The sequence below is a fragment of the Triturus cristatus genome, chromosome 11, assembly GCF_964204655.1.
Source record: "Triturus cristatus chromosome 11, aTriCri1.1, whole genome shotgun sequence".
NCBI classification, from domain to species: Eukaryota; Metazoa; Chordata; class Amphibia; order Caudata; family Salamandridae; genus Triturus; species Triturus cristatus.
The window spans coordinates 694,875,569-694,896,966 of record NC_140594.1 but is presented as its reverse complement, the minus strand read 5'-3'; the positions used below and the strand labels follow the sequence as shown (position 1 = coordinate 694,896,966).

General features: G+C 40.4%; 1 protein-coding gene across 1 annotated transcript in view; it reads left to right on the top strand.

Moving 5' to 3' along the window:
* Positions 1 to 21,398, top strand: part of LOC146785328 (ephrin type-B receptor 1) — a 793,299-nt gene that overhangs the window by 463,738 nt on the left and 308,163 nt on the right. The window contains exon 4 of the mRNA XM_085634314.1: positions 15,456 to 15,611. Coding sequence (XP_085490440.1) covers positions 15,456 to 15,611 — 156 coding nt within the window. The remainder of the gene's footprint in view (positions 1 to 15,455; positions 15,612 to 21,398) is intronic.

Sequence of the window (21,398 nt, the reverse complement as noted above, 5' to 3'; positions counted from 1 at the left end):
GGGCGATAGGTCTAGATGAAAGCCACCCGTCACAAGAAAATTGACTGAAATGACTTCCAACTTCCAGAAGTGCCAAGTTTAAACCAAATGATCACAGACTAAATGGACAAAAAAAAGGTAAACACCATGAACCCCTCTAGATTGATGCAACCACAGCAATTCAGTTTTCGTTGACATGGAAGTAACTGTTGGCGAGAGGTGTTATTAGACATGGGTCTTCAACAAGAGCTGGATTCATGCCAGTTCTTCTAGATACATAGTATGTACATGGTTTCCATTTAGATCAGGTGTTTGCCATTTTATCCCAGGGGAATATCCTGAACACCTTGCTTGGATCTAGCTGGTTTACAACTTTGAATACCCCTAGTATAGAATGAATGGGCGCAGAGACCGTACTGCTCTCTGAGACCCTGTCAAATACACTTTTTTAGAAGGAAGATGATGCTTGAATAGAAGGGGCAGAGAATGAACTGTCTCTGACTCATGAGCTACTCCCTCGAACCCACTACAGAGAGCTGCCATGGATACTCTGGCCCTGCAGCTGTAGGTCCATTTATGTAATGTCCTTTTGGACGGAAACGTGCTTACAAAAGAATTTAACATAAAATCCAAGCCACAAAAATAATAGTTTGAGGAGAAACGGAATTTGAGACGCTTCTTCAATAATAAAACTTAGAAGCGGGGAAATTATCTGTTGAAAATAAATCGTAAAAAAAGAATAAATAGGAGTGCCCTGAACCTGTAGAGAATACGGGTTTTAAATAATCTTTTTAATTCAATGTTTCCGGCAAGAACAGCAGCGCATAAGGGATTGCCCTTATGAGATTGCCCCTTGAGAGGCTAGAAAGAAGCCGGCCTCCATGCCCCTGCAGGTCAGATACAGAATGAACTTTTCATGCACCGATCTCTGCCAATGACTTCCTCGTCGTTGGTCAACGGCCCCTCGCGGCAGGATGCCTGACTTTCACCTTGTGGATACCCTGCTATCTCACAGGGGAATACCAGGACGGGTTCCCTAAGCAAGCGCCGGGAAACCCACAGCGGGTAGCTGTGCGCTATATAAGCTCAACTACATTTACATTTACAGTTGGGCCGGATGGCAGAACAATCTCTATTTGTTTACTAAGGAATTTCCCCATTGAATATTTCTGTTTTTCATAAAGGGGTAAAAACGAGAAAAATATATAATACAATAACAGAGGAGAGCAAATGATTGAATAAAGGAAAGTGGCAGGAAATAAAGTAAAACAGTGGGCTAAAGTGGAGAAGAGAGCAAAGGAGGACCACAGAGAGAAGAGCAAAAGCGCTAGACAGATAATAGAACATAAATGCAGATATGGATAAACAAAAAATAAATGAGGGAGAAACAAAAAAGCAGCGATGTTTACAAGTAAGGATAACAAAGCTGATTCATAAAAAGGGAAGCAAAACAATGCACAACAGAGAAAAGAAAGAGGACTGCAAAGGACAAAAGAGGAGAACACAAAAGCAAGAAAACTAATAACAAGGACAGTAGAACAATCAATTTTGCAATTAAGTTTGCAATGCATAGCAAATAATAAAACATGCAAGAGAACAAAAAACAAAAGTGGGTTGCAAGAGAAAATTAGGTTGCAAAAAGTCGATAAAAGGAGATGGCAACGACACAAAGCAAAGGACACAGCCAGGAACGCAAATAGTTTAGCAAGAGCAAAGAAAACTACTAAGAGCAAAAGAAATTAACAAGCGAAAACAAAAGCAGTGACCAAGGAAGGAGGGATTCGAGCTGAGAGCAAAAGAGGCAGAGAGGAAAGCAAAGAGTGACTACGAAAAGAGAAGACATTAGAAATGTATGTTTGTAGGGATGTGTCACCTTGCGGCATTGCCAGATGACTTCAATAGATCATCAAAGGAAAGAGTATGGCATGAGCTGAAAAGGAATCAAATGAGAAGACAGGAGTGGAGAATAAGGAAATGGAGCAAAGTGAGTTTTAAGAGCGTGCAAAGAAGAGATAGATAGCACATAAAGGTCGAGGACCAAAGAAGAGAGCTAAAAAGAAGAAAATGAGTTACATGGACTTGAGAAAACAAAAGTAGAGAGCATACGCAAGAGACCTAGAGGGAAGCAAATATGAGATACAGGAAAACACAAGTGAAAAAGATAAACTCATCCGGAGTACCAGAGAGGAAGAGGTCAAGAAAATGGGAGGCAGATAAATGAGAGTGACAAAGGACGAGACAGTCAGGACATCAACAGTTAGACTGAGGAGCGCAAAGGACAATTCAAGAGAAAAAAGCTAAGGGGAATAACAGAGAGAGAGAGCAAGTAAAAGAAAAAAAACAATGGATGATGCAAAAATTGGAATTATAGGTGGTAGAGGTATTCAGGATAGCGAAGGTTGGAGATATAGCAGGAAGCGAAGGGTAAGGCAGGAAACAAGCAAACAAAAGTTAATAAATAGTGAGCAACTAAGAGAACAGACGAGAGCCACAAATGAAAGTGATGGAGACCAAATTCAGACAAACAAAATACAAAGAAATAATGGAGAGCAATTGGAATGTAAGACAGGACTAAATGAGAGCAAATCACACAAACAACGGAGAAAGCAAAAGATAAAGAGAGGGACCAAGAGAGCAGTGACTAAGAACATAAGCTAGAGAAAATAATATTAATAAGAAGAATAAAGGACAGATCTGAGAAAATGCTGATTAATGAGGTGAGCCCAGAAGTGACAGAATTCAGAGAAAATAGCAGAAATAGATGCAAAGATTGCAGAACGGCACAGTGTGAGTGACGCACAGTGTATGAGCCCACAGATGCACACTTTTATTACTTACCTTATTGCTCCATTACATTTGTGTAAATATTTACCGGCGTATGTGCAGCAGCAACTAGTTCTCCCATTCAAATCTGTAAATACTCTCCCAAATACATACCCTGTGCAAATATATCCACTGTACAAGTCCTGTGCGGTGTAACCCTGCACAAAATAAAAAAATAAATATGAAACTGCATCTTCCCTGAACATCTCAAGACAGACCATTTCCTCCAAATCTTGGAGAAATCCACACTAAACCCAGATGACCTTGTAACTATCAGCCCATTATTCATCGAACCTTCATTGTTAATCAAAAGAAAATCAGTCTTTGCACAGTTTGAAAATCATGCCAACATCAAACATCTCCTGAGCAACTACCATTCTGGCCTCCCGGTAGCCCTGTAGATGAAAATTAAGTCTTTGATGTCCCTGAGACTTTGTGAACAGGGGGCAAGCCAAAAAGCCCCTGGAGTTACTTAAGTTTCTTTTAGAGGTTGTAGAGATGAGGTTATGTGCTTCTCACTGCCAAGGCAAGAGCCAGTAGACAGCAGGCCTACACAGCAAAGCAAGTAGCAAAGGGACAGTCCCTCCTACAGTACAGCAATCTGCAGGCAGCTGGTCAACACAGCAAAGCAGTTTGCAGAGTGGCACTTCCTCCTGCAGCACAGTTCCGCTTCCTGGCAGAGTCTGCTCAGATCCAAACGAGAGCTGAATACATGGCGTCAGAGGTCCAGAACGTATACCCCTTTTAGTCTTTGAAGTAGGGAGACTTCAAAGACGGGTCTTTGTAGTCAACAAGACCCTTCCCATTGCTGCCCTGGCTCAATACTTACTACAGAGGGGTATGCCGTCCTTTGTGTGGGAACAGTACCTAGCCCTTTCAGGTAGAAATTCAGCCCCTCCCACACATCCTGTTCAGGCAGACCCATCAACATGCAGATGACCACTCAGGTGCACTTATCCTTCCTTTGTGTGTGGCTGCCTAGATGAGATGGAGGAAGCTAGCTAACACCCAGCCCAGATGTGTATTCTAGAGACAGGCAGAATACACTAAAGGGTTCAAGTAAGAAAATGTAATCTTTCTAAAACTGGCATTTTCAGGCCTGCAACTTTAAAACCAACTTCCCTAAACAATGTGCTTTAAAATTGTGAGCCCAGAGACACCAAATGTACTTTTGCAGTCTCTTCCCAATTGAAAGTTACACGTTATAAAAGGTTATAAGGCGGCTCCAATGTTACCCTGTGTGGTAGTAAGGCTTTACAGTAGTTAAATAAGAATAAAAAAAAAAATTCACTACTAGGGCACGTAAACCTTAAAAATACACGCCCTACATTTTAAGTTCATTGCACCCAGCCCATGGGCTGCCCAGCATCTACTCTAGGGTGACCTATATGTAACAAAAGGGAAGGTTTAGGCCTGGCAAGTAGGCGACCTTTACACATTGAAATGGCCAATTAAGACTGTACATAATGGCTGTGCAGTGGCATGCCTGAGATATGGTTAAAGGGCTACTTAGGTGGGTGACATAATTAGTGCTGCAGGCCCACTAGTAGCATTTGATTTATTAGCGCTGGGCAGAGGTACTGCACTTTACTAGGGACTTATAAGTAAACTAAAGATGCCAATCATGGATAAACCAATTGTCTTCACATTTTAGATACCAAGCACATGCACTTTAGTACTGGTCAGCAGAGGTAAAGTGCTCAGAGTCCAAAATGCCAGAAAAATCAAAGTCAGCCAAAGGGGCAAAATGTTTGGGGCGACTCTGCAGGAAAAGCCATTTCCAGCACTACCGACACAGGCGAGGATATTTGATGAGGTCACTACTGAATATTTTTTCTATTGTTCCATAGGAGTATGTTGGTGTGAATCATCTTTGAAACTCAAACTAGGCCTCTTTTTGGTGCAAAGTTTAGCTCAGTTAGCCAAGAAAATGGTGTGTAGGGTGGGAGGTATTAATATAGAGATGGCTGTATGGTATTACCAGAATTTAGCAATATGTTTTATTATTCAACCTTTTGATAAGTGTTGTTGCCGCTGATTTGCTGATTTGTATATTAGTTGTGATTCATTTTGTATGCACAAATATGATTTCTATTTGTAAAATAAATCTTTTAAATATATTCATAGTTGCCTAGGGTGTGACTTTCCTTGATGAAAGAGTTTTAAGGTTCCACTAACTATCCCTTTCATGTCACGTCTCATGATTACCTGAAATGCATCTCAGTAAAAAAAAACGCTCAGTGGGTTATGGGATGGTTAGTCCATCTGGCTTCCTGTTTCAGGTTGGCATAATGACAAAGTCTTTAGTGCCAGAGAGTTTAGACAGCCTATTACCGGCCTTTGTTCTGGAAAGAAAATCCATAAAACTTATCACTGTGTGAGAGGACAACAAAACCTTGTGGATTTCCCTACTGCTGATCGTCCTCTCCAGTTTGAACAATGGTGAACTCTCTTTCAAGACCAACTGTCGTTCAGATCTATGTCTTCCAGAGTTGTTTCCCAACCCCACTAACTTACGTCCAATGCTACTACTTGCAGAATTTAAGTATCTAGAGATACCCCTGTGAGACTATTCTCTGTGTTCAACCACTAACAGACATTGAACGAATGATTGAAAATCATTCTGGGAATCCAGAGGCCAATGGACTCGAAGGTGATGAAGAATAGACATGAGATGAAGTACCACTGGTTCCTTTGCTGCCAATAACTCCTGCACTGAAATACCACTGGTGCCTTCCCGGCCAGTAAGCCCTGCAGTGTCAAAGACATCCTGGCAGGAGCCTGCTGACAAGATAGAAGGTCTCCTAAAGTATTTTGAAAAGTCTGAGATCTTGACTCTGGTAAGAAACTTGAGCCTATTTTGTGTTAAACAGGGTTCCGATAAAGAGCTTAACCTGCGAAGGCACCAGATTTGACTTCTTAGGGTTTATAACAAATCCCAGACTGATGAAACATTTGGGTACTCAGTCTGTACTTTAAAAAGAGAAGAAAAAAAAAACAGTCATCGATGTAAGTCATTATTTGAATACCTTCCAAATGTAAAAGAGCCACCACCAGAGCCAATACCTTCGTAGACAGGCTCGGGGACATTGAGCGACCAAAGGGAAGAGCTTTGAACTGGAAATTATGTTCTTCCACAGACAGCAAACCTCTGCAGGGACTGGCTTCTCTGTAGGATGGGACCATGAAAGTATGCATTCTGGAGATCTAGGGTCAGCAGGCAATCTGCTTCTTCAGTCATAGGGATCATCGCTTCAAGAGTTGTCATCTTGAAGGAAACATTTTGGGCAAATTGTTTCAGCCACTATAAGTTAAGGACAAGCTCATGAATGTCGCCTGATTTCAGGACCAAGAACAATATTGAACACGCCTCTTGCTTTCTTTGTGGCTAGGGGACTTCTATTAGTATTCCTTTTGCCAGGAGATGTAAAATGCCCTTCAAAAGACAGTCTCTCTTTAGATTGGTGTTTCTTGAAATAAGGGAAATGGATGCTCTCTTCACCATAGAGAATAGCAGCTGTTTTACTACTATAAAAGCCCCTCTGTTTTTGATGAGATGCTTCAGTGTCTTGTGGAAATTAATATCTTGCCTCTATCACTTCCCCACTATGGTCATGACTTAGAAGGCTGAGCCTGGGGTCACTGCAATCAGAATTTCTCTGTCACTGCAGCCCCCGACCTCCTACCTGACCTTGGCCACTAAAGGGATGATGTGTGTGCTGAGAGGACTGTGCCAGGTTCCTTTCCAGAAAAGACTTAAGGCCGATCCCAAAAAATGTTTGATCTGTGAAAGGAAGATTGCGAATTAAAGATCCCTGCTGAACATTGAGCTTCCACATTTTAGCCATAATGAAAATACCCTGGTGGCCACCAAGGCAGGTGCCGCAGTTGAAGAAGAACATAAAGAATCAAACATTGTGTCGTACAAAAACTTTGATAGTAACTCCACACACCCTAGAACTACCGTAGGATGTACTCCTTCCTCCAGTTGGTCAAAAAAGGATTGAACATCCTTTAATAAAGTTTGTGCTGAATAAGCCACATATGAACTAGCTTTCATGGTAAAGTTTGATATCACGCATGCATGCTTTATAGACTTCTCCACATTTGTTGTCGCATGGATCCGTTAAGAGGGAGTCTACTGAAAAAGAGGGCACCATGCTGGAAAATACAGAATGAACTTTTAACATTTTATAAAACCCGCTTTAAAACGTTTGGGGGAAAAATGAAGAAATCTGATTTTATTAATATCCTTCCACCCTTTCAAAATAATATACTTCAATACAGTGTTAAAAGAGAGATAGTCAGAGCTCTGCACTTTGTACTGAGTATAAAAACCATTCCGCCAAAAAGCTTGTGAAGAAGGTTCAAAACCAAGCACTGTTGAACGTGAGCACCCTTAACATATTTTCCCTTATCTTGGTCATCATCATTCGAACATTCCAACAATTGCTTCTCAGTAGCTTGTTCATTTTATGCTTCAAATAAAGCTTCCTGAATCATACATTTAGTCATTCCTTGATAAAGTAATAACATCCTGCTCATCATCTCGTCTACACTTAGCGTGCTCCATGCAAGTATAACCCCTCCATGCTAGAAGTAGTGGTTTCCGGTTTAAAGGGGTTTCTATAGTAATAAAATCTCTTCTCGCGGGTTTTCATACAATTTAGACACTTTGGGAAGGGAAAGGTTTTGGGCCCCAGACCCAGAAAAAATACTTTTTTTCTGATTTTAGTGTGCATGGTATTCTGTCTAGAGGAGGTGGCGCACCTCATAGAGCATAGACTGTGACTCCGATATGGAAGACTGGTTTTGGGAGAATGTCTTTGATTTCCACATGGGAACACAGTTTGACCGTTTCTGCATATATTCCTTACTCTATTCAGAGTAAAGAAGCTTTAACCATAACGTCATCATCGTGGTCTATTGACTTGAGCCATCAGTACAGGATAGTCTTTCTTTTTTGTCCTTTATGACAATACATTCCTAGGATTTCTCAGTGCTCAACAGACTCTGAAGTTTGGTTACATTACCCAAAGTTGACATACCCAGCACTGGGTTACTAAGGCTGCTGTCATTTATAGTCTGTAAATATAGTTTAAAGCAGAGTGTACATAAGAAAAAATGAATATAATATACCACAAAATGTGAAAAAAAATGTTCTAAATATATTGAGCAGCATGTATACAGAGGTTAAAGAAGCCCATGGTTTGCTTTGTAACTTAAGGGGTACCATATTATAGAAAGCCACTGTAATGCCTTTGTCGTCGATTGGTTCATGGGCATCCTAACTCCTAATCCAAAATAATTGCCATTGCCGAAGAACCCTAGTTTGTCTTCTATGAAATTATTGGAAAGGAGTTCCAAAACAAAATGAGTGTTGCTCTATATTGTGCCTGTTTTTTTTCAACTTAATGGGGGACTAACAATTCTGTACGCGTGTACCTGATACTTTCTTTGTGCTTGTTAAGACTTAAAGTAAATTTGCACCCAGTTTTGTTAACATATAGTTTGCCACAAGGACATTTAAAACAATAAATTAATTTCTTAGACTTACAAGTGGAGAAATGTTTATTTGTGCGTTACCCTTTCTTTTGGCTACTGGCTACAGGTGAGACAAGCATGTGTACAATTCTGTTTGTCCCCAGTTAATATATCTTTAAATATTCAAGTCAGCTGATAAGGGAATAAGCCAATAGTATTGGCGGCTGACAAATGCTATTGAACTGTGTTTCTTCCTTCAATACAGTGTGAGCAAGCAAGCTAGGTAGAGAAAAGCAACGACTCATATAGCGAAAGCACGGACTCTCGAGTACCCAGATATGAGGGAATTTCCCGGCATGCCCTGTAACCCTTGTACCACTTAAAACGCGTCAGGCGCGCTTTCAATCATTTTGCTGCTGTGTAAAAAACATTTAGTTCCCTGCCCTGGGTGAAGGAGAAAAAAGTGTGGAATAATAAAATCAATTTTTACCTCATCTCCTTTCAATATCTTGTGAAGAGCTAAGGCGCGTGCGGGCTGTGCGCTCTCTGAATGACAGGTTAAAGGGCTTCAATAAAGATTGCAAGCCCAGTATCTCAGGCGGAAATTGCATAAAAGTGGTTATTCCTCCAGGTCCTATTAATTTCTCCGTCCTGGCTGCTTAGAGGAGCCTCATAACCTAATGCCGCAGTCACAACCAGAAGTGGCTCTTTCCATTATCTCAATCAGCCAGTGCTGTTGAAAAGATCCGTAATCTGTTTTTTGCAGGAGTAATTCTTTAGTCGTACATTCCTTGTGGGCCTCAAGGAAAGGAGGTGGTAATGGCAGGCCGTGTGTTCGAAGGGGTTCTTACGGCGCGCTGTCAGTTTTTTGAGTGGGTGAATGAGGCATAAGGCTTGAGAGCACTCTGGGCCGTTCCTTCCAATTTACTCTGGTCAATAGACCTTTTTAGTAGCCTGAGTGAAAATGGGTTAACAACAATTTAAATCTCAAAGTAAGTGTGATAACTAAGACCACACAATAAAAGTCTGAGTCAGTAACTTGTAGTTAAAAAGATTATTAAAAACTCAAAGCCAGACTGATATATATCAATCTCAAAAACATAGTATAAAAATACAAGAGTACCAAAGGAAGACCACAGAGGCATGCAATATTGGTCCTCAACAGCAAAGAGCATATAAGAATTTATGTAGCAGCAATGTAAAAGATAAGAAATAGGACTTGATGACTAGACAAACGGTTTCGATCCTTCTCTCCATACATGGAAAAATGTACAATATCTACTAAACCCAACACTAAACTACAGATAGGGAAAAGCCTATTAAATCAAGGAAGGAAGAAAGGTGATTGCATCAGAACCTCTGTAGAAGTTCTATATGTATGGAATCATGTATAGTATAAAGCCACAAAATCATAGATGTCAAGAGAGGTCTGTATCTCTCCAAGTCTAAAGGGAATCTGACTAACCCCAAGGTCGGTCCACTAATTAAAATGCACAAAGAACACTTGAGAAATATGACCTCATACACATCATAGTACTTTTCAAGTTCTCAGAAATAAACTTGGCGCCTGGAACACTACGCCCATATTCCAGTTTCCGCTTCCAAACTGTCCTTGGATTCCTCCCTTCGTCTGATAGTACCAACTGGTAACACTCCCTTTGTTCTTCATTAAAATTATTTGACCTTCATGCCCTGCGCTCCCTGTCTAACTAGTGCATGCTGATATCCTTTAAAGATCAGGAATAGGAATATCGCACAAAGGGCAATTATCAAATAAGGTTTCAGAATGGCGCCCATGATTCCACTTCCCAAGCTTCCAAACCATCTGCCTATCTGAAGCAAATCCATTTCCTGACTTCCCAAGCACCTGCCGCTTCCAAAATATATTCTTAATGTCAGTCTGCCAAGAATAACTTTATTTCGGTTCAGAGAATCATGAAAGTTTCACAATATAAAAATATTTACAATTCATAAAACATCAGCGGAGAAAGATTAAAAACAACAATTCATAAAACTTCAGCAAAAAGAATTAAAAACATTATGTTACTTCCTTAAGAAAAAGGCCATTAGATTAATGAAATCATTCTATAATCCTATACAAATTGTACTCATAACGCTTTCCAATCACGATAGAGCTCCTTATGAAGTTTGCAACCACGATGCAAATATCAGAGGAGACCAATGAGTGCAAATAAATAATACTATCATTATATAAACAAGGATGAACATTCCTTAATAATGGGAGCAGAAATCTAGTTCTTATCGAATTATATAAAGTGCAAAATAATAGAAAGGGCATCTTGCTTTGCCTAGAAGAATTATCCCACGGGCAAGGCATAAGCTTGTCCGTCCATCCTCCTTGACAAGGAAATGCCAACAAAAACTGCACAGTGCGTATCCGGAACCTAGCTAGGTAAAATCTAATCTGGGGATTCGTGAAGAAGGTTAGATAAATTGTGAGGGGACAGAAGGTAAGTGAAATATCACCTGGCTGCTGACGATTACGCATGTTGCCCCTGGTGAGAAACGCCTCTTTAATAATGGCTTTAGCATTTGGAGGAATTCTTTCAGGGTTTTCAAAGAAGTGTCCTAGGCCTATCTCTTGGTACTTTTCCATCAGAAAGTAAAGCCCGGGAATCTTTAGAGCATTACGCATGATAAAGTAATTTTGAATAACATCTCTTGAAAACTCTAGTTCTTCTGAGAGCCAAATTTTAGCCCAGAAATGCAAAGGAGCACAACCAACATGGTCTTCTATAAAGTCTTGGCCCAGTTCGGCATGGCAAAGTAAAGTGGGGGCACTTTTTGTTACCATCAGTAATCTATTAATTAATGTATTCTCTACTAGTTGGAGCTGTTGGCTTCTATTGTACCCCATACCCCGGCACCATATGTGGCAATAGGGAGGCATTTAGCTCTGTAAGGAGTTAATAATTCCTTCACCGGTTTATGCCCCAATTTACAACAAAACCGAAATAACGCATCCACAGCCCTACTTGTCTGCTGTGCTCTAGTGGTTAAAAGTGGTTTCCATTTAATCGGATTATTAAATAAATTACCAAGATATAGAAAAATACTAACGTTTTCTATCTTCTTTCCCTGAACAATAAAAGTTTTGTTTTTTGTGGTCTTTGGGCCACATACCATTATGTGTGATTTAATAAAATTAAAAATGTAATCAAGGGATATCATAAAAATCTGTAAAAGCATCAAGGGATTACTGTAAACTCAAAGCTGTCCTTGCCAATAATACTGTATTGTCTGCGTAGGAAAGTAGGTAAACAGATTTATTACCAATTTTGGGTAAATCAAGCTCCCTATTTAATAAAAAAAGCCACTAGCCCATTTGTATAAATTAAAAACAGGAACTGGGCTAAAATAAATCCTTGACGAACCCCCTCCATGGAGATAATTGGGTGAGGTTTTTCCCCCTTACTGCCATACCTTACAGTGACTGTGGTGTTTATATGAAACCTACGGAGAAGGGTTACTAGTGCTTTTTTGACACCTATGTCATCCATCATAGCCCACAATTTGTCCCGATTAATAATTTCTCAATTTTGTTTTGAGTCTTTAAGAGAACCTGCTCTTTACAAATCCTCCCACGCGATCTCCTCAGTTCCATCTTCCTGCATTCAATCAAATTTTTGTATTTACTCCTCATGATTTTTATTAGCTCTCTATCATGAGAAGTGGTGTGTAGGGCACTTTTTAGTTCTTATGAGCTTTAGAGCATTAAGTGTTGGACCAGCGCACTTCTGGGAATTGCTTTTGAGGGATAGTCCTGACCAACCTCTGGGCAATGTCGGTACAGAGCAGCTCAAGATCCTGTACTCTTTTGACTGGGGTAGAATCTAGCTTCAAGCACCCATCTATTAGATTATAGTTCCTTAAGAGTATGTCTTGCTCACATTTTGATGGGTTTACCTGGTCCCATTTCTATCTAATTCCTTTATTAGGTTTGTACTGAAGCAGAGGCTCACTAGTGTGCCCCATCTCAGGTTTATATTAAGAGAGACAATGAGAGGATTATGGCCACTGGAGCAGTTTGGCTTGACTTTAATTTCCTGAACAAGAGAGGTAAACCTTTTTGTTATTAGCATATAATCAATAGAACTGTCCATACCACCACCAACATAAGTTGTACACTGCAAAGGGGAGTTACGGGCATAATTAATTAAAAAAATACGTTGTTTACTACCCAGATGGAATTTAGGGGTTTCCCCAGGGGAGAATGAATAAAATGAACCAAGGGCTGTCCCTCAGTGTCTTCCAGCCCACACACGTTGAGGACTGTATTTACAGATTGTGCAATTAAAATCTCCGACCCATAAAACGCACATTGGCTGCCACTTCGCGGAGGCTTGGGCGATTTCCATGTGCAGGGACTCTATTACTTGGCAATTACTCTTTTCAAAGATATTATAGTACAAGTTCACCAATAGTATTTTAACCTTGGCTAAACCAGAGATCACTATTAATTGATACCGGGGGGATGAGCATAAATATTTGGCTTTTACAGAAGCATATTTTACCACAATAAGCACCACAATTGGCCCTTCCTGATGAGGATGGAAATTGCAAAGGCACAGAAAGAGTGATATCCATCTATGAAAATATCATCTGTGGACCATGTTTCTTGTACACATAAAAGGTCAAAACCTCCAATAAAGCCCAACCAATCCTTGTTCCCCAATTTTAACTGGACTCCTGCTATAGTCCACGATAAAAATGAGTAGTGGTATCTTCTTGTGGAACTTGCCCCAAATTTACATTAACAGATGCCTCAGAGATACCAGCAGAAATAAGCAAAGCCACTTCTTCAGCTACATCTTCCCCCTCTCAATTTATTTGCTGTTGGTCATTTCTTAAAAAACTGAATCCCCCCACCTATTCTTAATGTATTTCTCCAGATCCTTACTTTCGTCTGGGATATAAGTACATAATTGCTGAACTTTAAATATCGAACAGACTTCGCCCTCCTTTGCAAGCAAAAGGTCCAACGCAAGTTGGGTTTGCAAAACCATAGACATTATCATAATCATCTTAGCATTTACAAGTATTAGTACCAGTAGCCAATTTGTCCACGATGGTAGACAGCTTTCTAATTTTCAAATCATTCAGAATGACTCCCATAGATGGGATTATGGCACCACAAATATCTCCTACTACCTCTGCTGCATTAACACCTCATTTAATTCTGTATTTCTCTTCCCATACAAGATCATTAAATGTTCCAAATGATAAATCTTCTGGAAAACTATGCCAAGATAGCAGGTACCTGCCATCCATAGGGCAATTTAAAATGCTCACTCTGTCCACAAATAAAAGAGATTCCAGGAATCACAGGATCCTGTCCCTCCAGGAAATGAGAATGTTTCCCTCTCGCTTCAGAAGTATGTTCACATTCGCTCTCCCCTAGAAACAACGGACCTCTATAACTCCGATCAACATATATACACAAATTCCTACATACCTCCTTATGAGCACTGGATCACAATGCAGTAACAATCCAATTACCAGCTCCCTCTCCCATCACTCTTTGTCTGTGTGCTTGCCTTTGACATTTTGCAGTGCCCCACTACTTTTTGTGGCTAGGGAGGCTCCATGCAAATACCACATACATAGATGCATCAACCATCCATATATACATACATCCATGTTGTACCTAGGGAACTTAGAATCCAGCAAATCAATATCGACCCCTATCCACTCCAACCTTTTTTTGCTACCTTTGTCTGGAAAGAAAGCTTCGGTCACCTAACTTTGTTATATGTAAAGCTCACTGAAGATGAGTTGTACTGTATAAAAGAACAAAAAATTGCCGGCCTTTAGATTCCGATCCAGGATCTCTATCACAGATTTAAAGATGGATGCAGTTGATTGCGCATTTCATAGTGCGCAGCCAAAGGATAAATTGATATGCATTTAAAACATTCCCTCGCCCCAATTTAGAGCTGGGTGTGATGATCAATATTTATTCTTCATATTATCCCAAATTCTGTAAACAGAGTAGAATACATTGTAGATTCATTTTGGTATATCATTTTGATCATTTACATTTTGATACGGGTTCTTGTAGAGTGTTCATGCTGCATCCAGGCATTAACAGATAGAGTATGCACAGAATCAATACAAGCTTGTTTGCGCATGCACCAAAGTACAGCATTACAGTGATATGACATAGTAGAGGCTGAAGAGAAACTACAGGATTAATGTGCGCTAAGTGAGCTATCAAAGCCCATCAAATCTACTATTTACAGATGCAGGCGAAGGCTTGTTGAAGTGCTCTTTGCTCCAATTTTATTCAGTCTGAATCTTGGCTCGAGTTATATATGCATGAACTGCTGGTTGAAGGAGGGCTCAACAAACACAATACAGTACAATCCAAATAAAAACAACATGAGATACAGATCCCAAATATAAATGGAAGCAGTCTGGTACAAATTAACTGGTTAATCACAAACTGATAATAAGCAAAACGCATACAAAATAATTAAGACAGACATTTCTTCACCCAATTTCCAAAGATTATAAAAATCTTAAAAATAGGAAATGCCTCAAAAGAAGAATGTTTGAAAAAAAATTAAAGTTTTCAACCCACCTGCCTCACTATCTTAGGGGCTTCAAAGGCGATTTGGCATCAGCACCACACGCTGTAAATTGGAAGAGTGCTGCACTTGGGTATAAAAAGAGTGATTGCAGGACTGCCATGCCATCCCTGTATCGTAGAATTGTAGTTACTCACGTACGTTGTGCAGATATGCTGTTGAAGCTGGGGTCAATTTCCAGGCCTCCCATAACAAATGCCCCCACATACTGGATGGTTTCTCTCAGCACAGGAGGTAGGACATTAAATAAAATTATTTTCTGGGACAGCATATCTTCGGTGGCGGACCAGGGTGGAAGGGATTCCGAAGCAAACGATGTCAGAGAAGCAACTCAAAGGGTGTTCCCTTTGACACCATTACTGATGGCACCAGGCTCGCTGAAATGATGTTCATTGTGGTGGGTGCTTTGGGTCAACCATAATAAGCCGTAAGCGTTAAGATCGCGTCGCTGCCGTTTGCAAAGAACTCTGATCATACTGGTAAACATGGTGCATAAATGATCACCTTTTCACTTTTTGTACATTCAATGACCACCTTTGTTTTTTCTTTTCTTTTTAGCTTGCCCGGCTGGCATGTTCAAAGCAAACCAAGGTATGGGGATTTGTGCTCAGTGCCCTCCTAACAGCCGTTCGACAGCTGAAGCCTCGCCCATCTGCGTCTGTCGAAATGGCTACTACCGCGCGGACTCGGATCCTCCAGAAGCTGCCTGTACGAGTACGTATCCATGTGTTGGCTCAAGTTTAAGGGAAACATTTTACATGAATTGTTCCAGTAATTTGAATTCTTCCACCGACTCAATGCTTCAGAATAACAAAATCCCAAGAGAAATACATTTAATATTTTATTGTAAGTTATTTGTAGCTCACTGCTCACTCTCAATTGGAAGCCTCTGGGCACGTATTTTCAAACTAAGTCAAAAATTGATCCACTAAAGATCAAGAAAAGTTGGTAAAGTCTTGAGCGCCATTAGTTCTGCCTAGTCTTAGACGTTTGACCGGTGAACAGAATGATTCTTCCAAACAGAATTTAGGCTCATCAATCCAACTTCTTTACTCATTTCATGCTCTCGAATTACCACGAATTTTGTAGTAGAAACTTAACTTTATTAATGTATTGAATGAAAATATATGGTGGACAAAAAGGGAATCAAGAGAATTTGTGTGTCTGAAGGTCATGGTAGGTCAAGGAAATGGGCTATTAATTGATGGTGAGTGAAGTCAGTCTATATCTGAGGCACAGTCTCGCCTGTAGACTATGTCGAAGTAAGTGTTTAGGGTAAGTTACCAACAAGTTTCAGAAGATAACCATATGTTTTGATTTTTGGGGTAAATTACGTGCCAATTGATTTTTTCTCTTTACACACACATCCAAGAGAGCCTGTTGAAGCCTCGAAAATGAACAAGGAAGGAATGTCTGTTGGGTTGAGGCACTGCACTGCTGATGCTGGTTGTGGGACTAATTAACTGCACTGGTAGCTCAGCTGAGCTGCCGGACAGGCTAGGCAATGGACACTTGCACACTGTGCCTTCACATGTCAGCAGCCATTCTAGAGTCTCTCAGCCACCTAGTACAAGCTCTCTCCTGTCTCCCAATGCAGGGAATGTCTCAGGCTGCCTGACATCAATCCGACCGAATGTGGCAGGTGCATTAGTTCCACTGAGGGTCACAAAACGCGAATAGATGCAGAGGAGACTGTTGGGAGGGTGCACAGGACATGGGGCATGAAATAGGCTCAGTAGAGCTGTGTATGAACGGGCAGAAACCCTAGAGAATTCACATAACTTGTTTACACTTTCAGGAACAATGACAAATACATACAATGAGAAACGTTTCAGGAAGTATTTCAACATAAACTAAAAGTCTACCTTGAAACATTTTCTCTTCTCCAAGGTGAATATGATGTCCTCTTTCTGACAATAGATTTAATTTGATCTCTTGAAATTCCTTGCATAAGCCCCAATTTTTATCATTTTGTTTTCAGGCATTCCTTTCCCCTGTACACCATGTTCTCAACATACATACACTGCATTCACAATGTCACGATGCCCCTTCTGGCCACCATCAGTGCAATACAGCAAAGTAGATGGCTTTAGATCTCGGTGGAGGAAAGGAAGCATTGCTTGATGGGGGGATTTGGCATCTGTTTTAAATGTTTGCTGAATTTAAGGTTTGGTTACTGGGAAGAATTTAACAGCTTTGAGTTAGATTAATGCTTTCCCACCTGATTCATTGCAGACAACACAGTTTTGTCAGTTTGGCTACAATGTTTCATTTGACAGCAGAGGGATTGGGGTCTGTTGTAACACATGAAAGCCTTAGATTTTAAATGCAACAAAAATATGATTGAGCTCAAAATTATAAAAACAAAGTTTGTGAAGTTCAGAGCACAGTGCACCAGAAGCCAAGCAAGACCCTAATGGAGGTTGATTATCCATCAGGAAAAAATCATGATTTAAATTTTCTGGTGCAGATAACTATATAAATGGTATTGAAGAAATAAACACAGTGCTTAATTTGAGCCGGTGGCTGCAGGTGGGGCTCGCCAGCACTCTTTTCTGGGTACCAGTACTTATTTTTCCTCAGCAGCCTTTGATTAAGAGCAGCAGTTCTGGACCTTTTGACTTTGGACCCCCACTCAATCATTACTAGAATCTGGGGAACCTCCTGAGTCATTATTTGAAGCTGTGGACTCCCAGTCTAAGTAATTTCTATGATTTAAACCTCAAAACAATACACAAAATACAAAAACAAATATACACTGAACAAATACTCAAATATTGAAATATTTTATTTACCTCACAATCAAATATAGAAAGAGCTTTTTTTAATTTTCAATTTTGCATCTTTGTTTGTATATATTTTATTAATTTCAATGCATTAATTTTAATATTAAATTTTGTCAAACTGCCGCAAACCCCTTGAGTAGGCCTCACGTATCCACAGGGGTCCTTGGAATAAAGGTTAACAACCACTGATCTAGAGCAGGGGAGAGAAAAACACTAAAGGGAAAACGAAAGAGGACAGAAAGATGGAAAAACTGTGACAAAGAGAAGGTAAAGATTAAAAGACACTAACTTGAAAGTGTGGGATAAGGTGGCAGGAAGTGCCTGGTGCTGCAATATAAGGGCATGAGGTGGAATCAAGAGTACGTAATCATGGTTACACAATCTTTAACAGTGTTGCATGTGGGCGCCAGCACTTATTGTTTAACTAATTAAGCACTGAATGTACATATTGTTAAGAATTAGGAAAGCATTGAGCTCAATTGTATATAGAGTAGGGTTACCAAGCTTTGAGTAAAGTCTCTTAGAAAGCAAGCAGGACCTGCAAGGTGGTTGATAGAACAGTAAATAAAATTTGCCAAGTAGCAGAACTATTCGGTCAATGTTTAACGGACCCATAAAGTGTTATATTCATGGCAACATATCAATAGAGTTTGCCTGGCAGTCAATTAATGGTTGGAGTTCAATCTGAAATTCAGCAGAAACTCGGTTGAACACACTTACCAGCAAACTGCAATTTCAGTCGCAGCCTACATGACTCGTGGGGGGGGAAAGGGGGGGATTTAAAAATAAATGTAAAAAAACGTAACTTACCGGGTCCCGTGCCACCACCCCTCCAGGCAGGGTCCTGCTGCTGGAACAGGAAGAAGGCAGCCTCCCTCCCTCCCCAAGACAATCACAACACTGCAATGGCAGCGTTTTAATTGGTGCGGACAGCGCCCAGCCGGGCGCCTGTAGGGAGACTATTTTCTCTATGTAGGCGGCATGCAGCCTACATAGAGAAAATCCAGAGTGCGCATGACTGGTTTGGTCGGCCCCAGATGGCCGACCAAACAGTCAGGGCACTCAGAGTGGGCAAGTCGCTCTTCCCCGACTCACCCACCCGCTCGACCCCAACCAGGCATACCGTTCTGCTTTCTCGCAGTGCAAGAAGCAGAAAGATAAAATGATATATAAAATACAATTTTATGTTTCTGCTTCTCGCACTGCAAGAAAGCAGTGGGGTTATGCTCCTCCACCCTAATGGAGGAGCCGCCCCTGTGCAATTTCAAAACTAATGTATGAAGATTGATAGTGGGTGGATAAACCACACAATTTTAAGTTGTGTAAGGGAATCATTCTCTTATAATATATCAGGATTTAACGTTTTCTTCTATTATAAATTGTTACGTGGGGTTGATAGGGGTTATAATCCATCATGAAAAAAACTGTGTGTAAATCTCCTGGTCTGACACCGCTTTAGCAGCATCATTACAAGAATAATCTTCAACTCATGAAAGTGACATTTTCGCTGTAGTAGGTCTGTTGGTCTTGTATGGATGTAAGGGATCTCTGTTAAGTAAACAGTTAATAAACGTCCCTGTAGGGGGGTGAATACTAAATATCAAAGTCAGAATCTCGATTTTAGGGAATGTGGAAGACAAAATATTCCCTTGGCCCGTTGACATTGTTCTTACTTCCATTGTTTCAACATTTACTACTATACTTTTTTTTTTTTACATACTGTGTACACTGTACTCTGTTTAACATAACTTATATGTGAATTTTTATGCACTTTACGATTCATTTGTGTTTTGATCTTGTGGTTGTTACATTATTAGCCTTCCAGGTCTAGTTTGATTGTAAAGCGCTCTGATATCTCTTGGGATCTTGTTCGCGCTATATAAAACTTTATAAATAAATAAATAAATAAATACAAGCAAGTTTAAATTTCCTATGCCTAACTCCACATAAGTGTAGCCACGCAGTACGTATATTTTCAAAGTCATAGATGTGGAATTTAGAATAGTAAATCTATATTTCCCTGTAGGAATTTATATTTCAATATTTTTTCTCTTGATCTTCTGTCTTCGGTACGCTTGTATGTCAATATTCTCTATGTGGATATTCAGTAGTACAATCCCCTGTTATCTATCGCATTGTGGAGCTATGTCGGCGAGAGATGTCACCGACATCTTACGAGCTGCAACTGAGGGTCCCTCAAGACAAAAACAATAGGAAGCCTGAATTCAAAAACATGTCTGTGAGGAATCCATGGTTCACCCTTGTAGTTGGCCCAAACAACACTGCTTTACTCGGTCAGTATACATGTGCAACTACTGAAAAAAAACATTAGCAAAAGTAATACAAAAAAATGTCCAGTTAAAAATACAAGAAGGTATTAAATGAAATACCATAAAAATGAAGGAAGTTTGATGCCTGTTTGAAGGAAATAACAAGGTTGAAGGCAACACCATGCACAATGAAGCAGGCAGAGAAATGTGATCTGTGAACAGGTGGAGCTGGTATGCTGAGAAAAAGGGGTAACAGGATGGTATGGGCTTGTGAGTGGACAAATGATCGGAATAAGGCTATTTCGAGGGCTGACTAGCATGAATCACGGATCTGCAGGCTCACGACGTAAGTGGGAAGAAATCTGAATCCAGTACCTTAGCTACAAGGCTGCACCCCAATTGTTTGGTGTACATCTTATATTTGAAATGTGCAGTACTGAGGCAATGGCAGGTTTTAGCTACACTAACATCCAACTAACTACACCTTTAAAGGACTATTATGGTGTGCCACTATACTAGCCTCCACCATGCAAATACTTGATATTCCAGAATTGAGGCTATGAAAGAATCTGACTTTGGATAAGTGAGCCGAACATACTTTGCAAATAGCTCTGCCACCTGAAGTTACAGATTAAACCCCATTAGGTGAATTCAGGAGGTACGGCATCTGCCACATGAATCTGTGTGTAGCCTGCGAATGTGTGACGTTACAACGTGATCAAAATGATCGCGGAACGTTACATCACAGTTTTTACAACGCAAGTCGTTACAACGACTTACGCTGGAGGGCGCAGGACTTAGGAATAGTATGATTTACTATTCCAACTCCAGTCTATGTACAGTAGGGAAGGTGTTGGAATAGTAAATCATACTATTCCTTAGGTTAGAGCGCCATCCAGAGCAAGTCGTTGTAAAGACTTGTGTTGTATTACCCACGATGTAAAGGCATTGCGATGCAATGCCCAAGTGGTAATGGATGTTTCCCGTAGCCTGCAGACCAGAGGCTCCAAAATAAGGAAAACAGCTTGAAGGGTTAATATTCCTACTGCAGAGCTGTGAGTGTAACCTGCAGGCTGGAGTTTCTCTTATATCCAATTAATAAAAGTGCAGTGCACAAATGCTGGTCACACTTTCCTAATGTCGGTAAGATATTTAAGGGTGTTTAAGTACCTGCTGCACAGATATTTGTTCAAGCTGATGGTGACAGGTTCCAGAGTCGGTAGGAAGGCTCATGAGATTCATTTGCTTGCGGAGGTGACCAGCAGGTTCTCGTTGTCGTAAGATATTACAGGATGTTACTACAAAATCTAGCAGTTGACCTACTCCAGTCCCTGTCAGACAGTTTGCAGAAAGGGAGAGAAGAGCCTGCTGCAAAATCTGAATGTGATCTGTAGGCCATGAATTTAAATTCCATTAAAACGTCCAGAGATCTATCTTGCTAGGAT